At 35.6% G+C, this 10,651-nt stretch overlaps 1 protein-coding gene across 2 annotated transcripts; it reads right to left on the bottom strand.

Annotated features, from left to right (window-relative positions):
- Positions 1–1,876: 1,876 nt before the first annotated feature.
- LOC107853291 (type II inositol polyphosphate 5-phosphatase 15-like) lies at positions 1,877–8,212 on the bottom strand. Of its 2 annotated transcripts, XM_047405422.1 has the most exons (7): positions 7,761–8,212; positions 5,230–5,360; positions 4,812–5,141; positions 3,615–4,550; positions 3,468–3,508; positions 3,077–3,341; positions 1,877–2,911 (listed from the first exon to the last, which is right to left on the bottom strand). In XM_047405422.1, the coding sequence occupies exons 4-7, from the start codon at positions 3,793–3,795 to the stop codon at positions 2,784–2,786; spliced, it is 615 nt and encodes a 204-aa protein (XP_047261378.1). In that variant the 5' UTR covers positions 3,796–4,550; positions 4,812–5,141; positions 5,230–5,360; positions 7,761–8,212; the 3' UTR covers positions 1,877–2,783. The 2 variants fall into 2 exon arrangements, with proteins under 2 accessions (XP_047261378.1, XP_047261379.1); XM_047405423.1 differs by lacking the exon at positions 7,761–8,212 and having other exon boundaries at positions 5,230–5,530.
- Between the last annotated feature and the right edge of the window lie 2,439 nt (positions 8,213–10,651).

Here is a 10,651-nt window from a genome sequence, read left to right as displayed (position 1 = left end):
GTGGGACCCTCATCTAACAGGTTAATCCACCTCATCAACCCTCATCTAACAGGTTAGATGTCTTAACCTACGCTGGCTATGTAGTTCTGGAGTGCAAGGATTGCTTCTAAGAATCACACCCTCTACTCGCAGGTGAGCTCCCATCCTTGGGCTCACTCGGTGCTGAATTCTACTTCCATCTGATTAGACACTAAATTAATTACAATGAACTGATTGGAATGAGTTTTGTTGACTGATGAAATATTACTGAGATCTGATAACTAACTGAGATTACTGAGATTACTGAGTTTTCCTAAGTCATGAGACTGACTGAATTCTACTGAACATGGCTTATCTTGAAAATATGACATTGGCTTTAGGCACATAACTAAATTGTCAGGTACAAGTACCCCCAGGACTCTATAGCATAAAACTGACATGACATGACACTTCCTGGACTCACGACCATAATCAACTATCCATAATACAATTATTTGGGAATTTCATGAGGCACTTGATTAGCATGGTTTGGTGCATGAATAGGAAAGCATATAAACATGTCATAATTTCATAGGCTAATCTCATAAAAAGTCCATCAAACAATTTCAATGCATAACAATAACATGGAAGTCATTTTGAACATAAGGGTAAAGCATGGGTTCATCAATTTGGTCATAATTGAGTCCTAAAGCATGATTCTTGTTCTTTGGGCTTTTTATCAAACACATTGCATGCATAACCTTAGGCTTAGGCGTATACGCTAGTTCATACATCATGGTTACTTTAATCAACTTCATTTAAAAGTTTCCAACCCACATACTAGCATAATTTCATGAAAAGTACATAAAGACTCCAACTTGGAATTCATACAACCACATCAACATAATTAAAATCAACCCACCACATGGAAATCACAATTCATAAGTTTAAAAATGGGATTCTTGAGATTCATGGGTGAAAGAAACCCATGAATCAACACTTTACATACCTCAAAAGCTTGAATCTTGAAGGAGGTTAACTTTTCTTGGAGGTTTTTGAATGGTGATGTTTTGATTCTTGAGTTTTCTTAGAAAAGGGTTTGAATCTTGTTCTTGGGTTTTGATTTTCAAAGAAATCCTAATTTTAATGTTATGGATGAATGAGGAGTTATGTGCTTTGATTTGATGTAATTAGGGGTTAGAAAGGGTGGAAAAAGACCCAAAAAGCCCTTTAAAACATTTTTTCAGCATTGTTTCGGACAAAATTGACTGTCTGGGTGACGGACCGTCACTCTGGTGATTGACCGTCACTCCAACCGTCAGTTTTGGGCCAGAAAACAGCCTTACTACCTCAGTTATGATGGCCAAAGCGAAGGTCTGTCATTGACTTGACGGTCCGTCAGCTTGCCTGTCGCTCCTGGGCAGCTCGAATAACTCTCTGTAAAATGGCCATAACTTTTTAGTTCGATACCGGATTTTGGCGAAATTGGTATCATTGGGAAGATAATTCAATTAACTATCTTTTGGTGGGTCATGAGCTCAAAAATTCATAGTATAACAAAAGATATGCTTGTTCGAAGTTAACTATGACAATATCTTTCTCAAGAATTCAATCGGTAAGGAATGTTTTGATTCGTCTAATAGCTAGGATGTATTTGAGGCCTTAATATACATCTAAATTGATCATAAAACTACCAAATCACTATAATTTATTTCTCATAAGATTGAAGCATGGTTCTACTATCGATTGGGATTCACGGGGTATTACATTTTGACTACCTATTGCCATGGTTTATTGATCTATTGCACCGATTATATAAATAGTCACTCGTATTAATGTAATTTTTATTTACATACATAATAATTTATAAAACAATATATACATATCATAATAAAAATCATTCATTAATAATCTCATGATTTAAAATATGCAACAAGCTTGTAATTTAAACCCAAAAGCAAAATGTAATCAAGTCCAAATGATTAGTCAAGTTTTTACATACTAGCAAGTTCGAGTCACGATAAGTTTGAAGAAATTCAACAAAAAACTATTGTTATTAGAGCATTTATCTACAACCCAAAAATCATCTCAAGTAAGTTCAATGTCTTTATCACTTTCTTCATTTCTTTCTTCATTTTGGACACCTATAAAAAGAGAACAAATAATATAAATTAGCACTTAAATGACAACATAGAAAGATTAGAATCACATTGCAACATAATATAATGGGTCAATACCTTGTTGGAGTTCTACTTCAAGCATATTGAGTTCACTTAAGAGTTCAAATAAGATTAGAATCACTTATTTGACCAGAGTCCTTAATAAGTCATTTGACTCATTTACTACCAATTTCATCTTCTCATTTAAATGAAAGAATATGTTCCAATGCTACATTTGCTTCATTTCCATACTTTTGTCCGCTGTAGCATAAAATAGAAGGCTATGCTGCATGTATCCTAAGTTCTTTGGGGTCTAGTTAGCTTTAAGGGAAATGCTAAGGTACTCATAGAACTTCTGATGTTCAGAATTCTGAAATAGGCAAGTGTGAATACTAAAATCATGGTTCATGAGAATGTTCAGAATAACTGAATTGGTTGTGACGTCCAAACTTCCAGCTGTAGGAAAAAAGTTAGATAAAGGAACAAAAAGGAGAGCGGGAGAGAGGAAACACTCTCATCAAGCCCCAGGCACTACAATGATGGAAAATATCCAATCCTCTAATATAAGAAATGGAAGTTACCTTAACCAACGAAGGAAACCAAAAGTGGAACGGAAGACAGAACAATCTAAGCTATCTTAATCCATAGAAACATTATATGGAAAACTTACCGAAGAACTGATGAGACAACAGGACAATCTAAGCTGCATGTGAAAGCTGAAGTGGAACGGCTATCACGATACAAAATTTTGTCACACCAGGCAGGAATTTGCTTCTTTTCACCAGAGTCGTAACCTTGAAATAAGACATTATAACCACATCAGACATTAAGAGGAGAGAAACATGGAAAGGGCGAGTGAGATAAATTAGGAGAGAGAGGGAGAGCATTTCTATTGTCTAAATCATATGAAAGTAGAGAGTATTACAACAGTCAACTGCATAACTGATAGCTACAGTTACCTGCTAAGCCAATTTGATGTCTCTCAAATTTGTATGTTGGGGAAAATCTCATGACTGCTTCACGCATTCTTTGGAAGACATTCCCAACATCTATATCTGTATGCAATTGGTCCCTCTCTCTCAGCCAATCAAATCTTCTTTGGGAAATAAAATCTCTCGCTTCGTCATAAGAAATGCCATCAAGCCGATAGTTCAAGTCACCAAGAAACACAACCATATTTGCCTCAGATATCTCAGGTGTTGCTTCTGCAGAGTTAAATGCACTCTGACAAACATAGTTCAATGTTTTTATTCTGTACCAATTGAAATATACTGCTCCGAAGAAGGAAACAAATATTTTAGGAAGACTATCATAGACTAGCCATTCAAATTTACCAATTTAAGTACATACATTTGCACTTCGAAGCATTTGAATAGCAGATGAGACACCAGCTGTAACAGAAAGGACCAATGACAACCGAGAACTATAAGCAATCCAGATTAAATACATAGAGAAGGCAAGCAAGTAAGCCAGCTGAGATTAGGTATGGCACCATACCAGCTGCAACATTGAGAAAGTTTGATGGCCGACTAAAGATCATACTTCGATACACATGGTCAAAATCAGTATTTCGGTGACCAACAACTTCTAAATGTGCAGCAAAGTGACAGTTCACAAAGCACACAGTACGATCATACACTCTCATCCTCAATCCTACTGCTCCTTGTTTGGAAGACATCAACCAAAATTAATATCACAAATAACAGAATGGTATGTACTAGTCAAAAACACCAAAAGAATAATGTATGGAGAAATTCCTGAGGGGAACAAGCTGCCACATGGTTCACAACCTGATGAATAGTCAGGCTGCATCTTTCTATGAAGTATTGAAAGAACCAAATGAACTGATCTTTCTTTTGTTAGCTTGGTGAAGGCAGCATTGCACGATCATCTTCTTTTTAATGTTCATATGGAACCGTTTCTATTTTAGGCTGTGGGATATCTAAAGAAAAAACCCTCTTGAAAGATACATAAGATGCAAATAAAAGTGCTCCCTGAGTCATATATATGATCAATCTAGGATTCAAGCCCCTGCCATGGAATCAAGGTTCATTATTACCAGAACAAATAAAATGGCTAGCGTCAACAGTGTATTGATAATATGAGGTATGGTTTTAGAATACTGTTGGTATTCATTCAACATAACTTGGCGACAGCACAAACAATTAAATTATTAATATTTCTATGCCCAATAAACTAAGTTTGATAGGATATGCACCACGTCCAATAAACTAAATTGCTAAAATATGTTATAGCATTGAAAATATATGAGTGGGATTAGTGGGTGTATCAAATATTATCAAAAGGTATTATTCAGTTAAATTACTTCAATAGGCTATCCAACCATTACCTGTAGAGACCTTTCAGACATTCGCGCTTCCCAATTTCTTGAAATATGCCGAATACACCAAAACGAGTCCTAGATCCAGAAATCTGCATGACCAAGACTTCCTTAGGAACTATACAAATCATTTGTCCATATAGTGTAAAGGGGAAGATGAGGAGTACAGAAGCTGAAGCTTTACAAAGACACTTATACCGGTCTTAAGTTAATTTCTCATTAGCAATTAGTTAAATAGAAAAAAGGGATATGAAACACAGAAATGGAATACTTTCAGAATACTTTAAATTGATCCTAGTTTCAAGAAAACTGTATGACATACTGACATAAAGGGAACACATCGGATGAATAACCTGTGTCTATAATCTTGTCTTGATAACATCGAAGGGAGTTGTGAACACTGCAATAGTAGATCCAGCTAATCCACTACAGGCAAGATGGAATGAAGAGTAAACAAGATGAACTAAACCAGGAATCATTCCAGTACCAGTAAAACTCCAGCAGAGACCACGTAGGTGGTAATTCAATTTCAAAAGATGAGAAAATTTGGCCTTGGGGTTGACAATGTGATCGATGCTCGTATAGTAACAACTCCTGATATTAACTCCTTACTGTCGACCAACTACCACAATCAGTTTCCTTCACAGCTTCCTACCTAATATTATGCCCTGGATAATCTGAAACTGCATCATGTCATGTAGAAACACCACCATCATTCCAAAGTGGAAAAAAAAAAGAGAAAGGATATATTAAAAACAATAAATTACGTACTTGTAACATTTTGCTGATGTTGCTAGCACCAAAAATATGATGAACAACAATAAATTTATTTGGTTCAGCAGAGGGAAAGTGAGGCAAGAAAATGCAATCCTTAGTGCATCGTCTATGACGAAGCTTGCATGCTGCACATGACAGATGTTTATTCTTCTTGCTTAATGTAGAACTCATCAGTCATGATAATTTATATTAATTAAAAAGGTTGCTTGATCTGGTAAGTAAAGGAAATACATAATTTAAGCTAATGACTGACTTAATTGAGTATTTAACGACATAAGTAAAGCATGGGGTCCATAAGTAAAGCTTCTGCTATATGCGGGGTCTGGAGAAGAATAGAACCTCAAGCATTTTTTATATTCAGTCTTACCTTACATTTTTGCAATAGGCTAACTATTTCCACATGCGTGATATGGAGCTTAATTATTAAATACCTATCGATATTTTTTTGCATTTAACGTCTTGCTAAAATTGACAACACTTTCACTTTACAATCTACTTCTACCCCTTCTTTTATGTAATAAAACCATGAAATATTATCATAATCAACTCAAAGAGTATAGCAAAGCTAATGAGCATCTAGGAATAACATTCACCTTTTAGTAAGGGTACCACATCTTCTACACCTCAACAATGACAAGATACCTAATAAAATCCCACGAGTAGGGTCTGGGGAGGATAGAGTATATGGAGACCATATACCACTACATCATAGAAAAAGAGAGGTTGTTTCATCCTTAAGAACTCAAAATAGAAAACAACCAAAGAAACTAAATCTAGTTACAAAGTTTATGTATTATTATTAAATACAAGCATCCCATAGCTCTTCTAAACCTCTCTACATAGTCTATCACTGATTTCCTTCTGTATCCACGTTGTAACAAAATTTATATTTATATTTAAGTTTCTAAACAATCTCCCATTTTTTACTTGCCAATTTTACTAAATTCATGTGTACTTTGGTTTAAATATTTTAAGCATAAGCTATAAGTATTTATATCTAAGTAAATAAGAAGTTCAACCACTAACCAATTAATTAACAAGCTGACAAAAATTGAAAAAAGGTTCTTATATTAATTGTATTTTTCCTATACACCTTGTGATATTTGTTTAACTTGACAGTAAAGAGAATGGATATCTATATAGCTGCATAGAGAACCAGAGCATGATATTCTATTTTAAGGAGTAACAACTCCTGATATTAACTCCCTTTTTCTTATAACAACCTTCATAGAATGGAGCTATGCCCTCGGTGTAAAGCCGAGGCACTACAAAAAGCAAAAGGACTACCATGAAATAGTTCAGCGTTGCATGTTATGCGTACAGTGTGGGAACTAGAAGCAATTTACTAACTACACCACGATCAAACTAGAAGCCCCTGACAGAGAGTGAGCGCTTACTAAATGTACTAAAACAGTAATTTTATCCTTCAATTCAATGCTGATGAGCCTACAGTAAACCACAAATTATATTTTGATGAGTTGATACAGACTGAATATTGAAGGCAGCAACATGATAGGTCTCTTTAAATTCAAATTTTCAAGAAGACACAAAACATCACCCATTTGTCATATGTAAAGGAATTACTAATATTACTAGATATGATCTTTATAGTGACAGGCACTTGTCACTGTGAAAAAACTTGGAGATGTATTGCAAGAGAAGTTTCTATTTAAACTTCGTTTAAAATATCAGAATCGAGAAGCAACATAAAAATATAATAAGAATCCCAACACTGACCAGGGACAACATACTGCTACACATATCCCATTGTCAAAACTCAAAAGGGACGACATCTAATGAAGGATTTGTTTGACAAATAAGAAAAACATTTGTACCTTAGCTGATTACCACAACTATAGGACCATAACAAACAATAATCTTAATGACTATAGAAACATGTTACGTGTCTGCAGGAACCAAACCTTGATGTAAAATAAACAATGGTACCATGTGTAATTAAAATAGTAGTCACACCAAGCTGTCATTTACATCAAATTGGAATATAGTTGACAAGAAGAACATGCACTAGACAATAAGAAGAACATGCACCAGACAACAGAGAACAAAAATAGTTTCATATAGATTCAACACAAGTGAGGAATATAAACCAGTTCAAACATCTGCTTGACTTGGTAAGAAAAACATGAATAGATAATACATATAAAAAAAAAACTAAGAAAATGATCCCAAAGTAACTCGAGCACACTCATTTTAAGATTTTAAGGTGACAAAATATTACACAGGGTTAGATACGCAAAACTATCCACTAACCAGTCACCAGATTTTCCTTCCAGTATTGCCTCATTGCTGGATATTTCTATACCTCGCAAAGAATATTAAATTTCCATATATTTCACAAGAAGGTCATCTACATAAAGGGGATTTAGTAAATAATTAAGCAAGATCAATGGTCAAAATCTGAAAATCAACAAATTACGTCAACAATCAAAGTGAAGGAGAAGAAAACCCTAAAATAAAAACTCAAAAAATTAGGTCAAAATCATTAATTAGAAGACTAAACTAACCTTAAAATCAACAAATTAGAAGAAAGCCTCAAATTTGCTCAAAAATTGAAGTGGTGGTCGGACCAGTAGTGCCTCTTTACAATTTCTTGGAGGATGCTATCGTAGCTGAGATTAGTAGAGTACAAATTTGGCAGTGGCTGAAATATGATGGATTTGGGGTGAAAGGAAACTCAGATGGTCAGATAGAGTGGCTGAGGATGGTGACAGATTGAGAAAGATATTGAAAATGAGAAGTTGGAGCTGAATATCAATGGCGGTCGGAGCTTGAAATACAATGGCGCTTGGAGCTGAATTTCTACTTTTTATGGTGGTCGGAGCTATAGGAGACTTTTCTTTGTGGTGGATGATATCGGACAAAGTATTTTTTTGATGGACAAGTATATATAGAGAGATAGATAATAAACCCGATGCAATAGCATAGAGATAATAAAACCAATGCAATAGGGTGGAAACCGTTGGCTTAGCTAACTCTATGGCAACAGTTTTGGAAACCATTGCTATAAGGTGGTCTAATGCAATGGTTATATGACAACTGTTTGTTAAATAATTAAATAGGTCTACTAAAATAATTTTTTTTTGCAATGGTTGGAACTGTTGCAATAGGTAGTCTATAGCAACACTTTTCCAACCATTTCCAAAAGTTTCGTTGCAATAGGGGTATTTTCTGGTAGTGTCATGTAGAATTCAGAGCTACATTCACTATCCTAGCCAATTTTGTAGCAGCTCAAAATGAATGGCCAACTGTTGTTTCGGCTAACCTAGTGACCAATACTGCTACAACTAGGATTTGGGACTTCACCCAAATAGATCCTCCCCTATTGTCAGAATCTAAGTTAGAAGAGGATCCACAGGAGTTCCTTGATCAGGTTTAGAAAGTCACATACATCATGGGAGTGACTTTCAGTAAGAGTGTTGAGCTAGTTGCCTATCAGCTACAAGATATAGATTATACGTGGTTTAACCAGTGGAAGGTAGACAGGGGCATAGATGTAGAGCCCTTAGAGTAGAAAGATATTGCTACTGCCTTCATAGATAGATTCTTTCCCTTAGAGTTGAGAGAAGCCAAGGTGTTAGAGTTCATTAACCTCAGGCAAGAAAGTATAAGCGTGAAAGAGTATTCCCTCAAGTTTACTTAGTTAGCCAGGTATGCTCCATATGTAGTGGTGGACAGTAGGTCCAGAATGAGCAAGTTTGTATCTTGGGTATCAGATAGTGTAGTTAAGAAGTGTAAAAAAACAATGTTGATTAAGGAGATGGACATATCCAGAATCATAGTCCATGTTCAGTAGATAGAAGAGGCTAAGATTATAGAGAGATAGAGAGGTAGAACAAGAGAGCCAGAACAGGTAGCTTCAATTTTAATCAGTCTAAGTTAGAGGGTGGTAATCGTTCCCATTTTCACTCAAACTCATCAGTTCTAGATCTGTCCTCAGCCAGTGCTCCAGTACCTAAGTTCAGAAATAGTAAAAAAGATAGGGCGCCATGCTCTAAATCTCAAGGTAGTGTCAGCAGTGCCCGACCAAATCCTCTATGTCAGTAATATGACAGAAACCACTAAGGTATCTGCAGAGCTGGCACTGACATTTGTTTTTTTTATGGAAAGCCAGTCCACAGAGTCAGGGATTGTCCTCAGTCAGGTTCTCACGGTTAGTATAATCGCCATTCAGCTCAGTCCAATCATCCGAATTAGCAGGGTGCCACTTCTAATTCCACCATTAGGCAATGCCCATATAGGATCTATGCGCTTTAGTCTAGAAAAGATCAGGAGAGTTCTCCTGACGTGATCACTGGTTCGTTACAGATCTTCCATTTATATATTTATACCTTATTAGATCCAGGAGACTCTTTGTTTTTCATAAGTCCTTACATAGCAGTTGACTTTAAAATCAAACCAGAAGTCTTAACAGAACCATTCTCAGTCTCTACCCTAGTAGGTCAGTCTATCATAGCCCGAAGGGTATACAAGAATTATCTGATTATGATATCTCAGAAAGTTACTTTAGCAGACTTAATAAAATTAAAGATGAAAGATTTTGACGTCATTTTTGGTATGGATTGGCTCCATTCATTCTATGCCTCAGTTGATTATAGAACTAGAATTATTTATTTTCAGTTTTCAAATGAACTTGTCCTTGAATAGAGGGGTAGTACTGCAACACTTAAGGGTTAGTTGACTTCATACCTTAGAGCGATAAAAATGACATCCAAAAGGTGTTTCAATCATCTAATGCGAGTCAAAGACTCTAGTTCAGAAACTCCCAGTTTTGAGTTAGTTCTAGTAGTAAATGAATTCTTAGATATGTTTCTTGAAGATCTTCTTGGAGTTTCTCCCATTAGGGAAATAGACTTCAGAATAGACCTTCTTCCAGATACTCAGCCCATATTTATTCCACCATACAGAATGGCTCCAATAGAACTCAAAGAGTTAAAGGAACAGTTAAATAATCTCTAAGATAAGGGATTCATCAGACCTAGCATTTCCCCATGGGACGTACCAGTTCTATTTGTGTGTAATAAAGATAGTTCCCTCAGAATATGTATAGACTACCATCAGTTGAATAAGGTCACAGTCAAGAATAAGTACCCACTTCCTAGAATTTATAACTTATTTGACCAATTTCAGGGTGTTAGTTACTTTCCTAAAATAGACTTTAGATCAGGCTATCATCATCTTAGAGTCAGAGAACGTGACATTCCAAAAACAACTTTCCTAACCCGGTATGGTCACTTCAAGTTTCTAGTCATATCCTTTAGTCTTACTAATGCTTCAGCAACTTTTTATGGACTTGATAAATCGAGTGTTCAAGCACCACTTGGACATGTTCGTTATAGTGTTCATCGATGATATTCTTTTCTCTTCGTGAGAACGGTCATGCAGATCATCTTAAAAT

The sequence above is a fragment of the Capsicum annuum genome, unplaced genomic scaffold (assembly GCF_002878395.1).
Source record: "Capsicum annuum cultivar UCD-10X-F1 unplaced genomic scaffold, UCD10Xv1.1 ctg78380, whole genome shotgun sequence".
NCBI lineage: Eukaryota > Viridiplantae > Streptophyta > Magnoliopsida > Solanales > Solanaceae > Capsicum > Capsicum annuum.
Note: the sequence above shows the minus strand (reverse complement) of the source record. Positions and strands in the feature narration are given on the sequence as shown.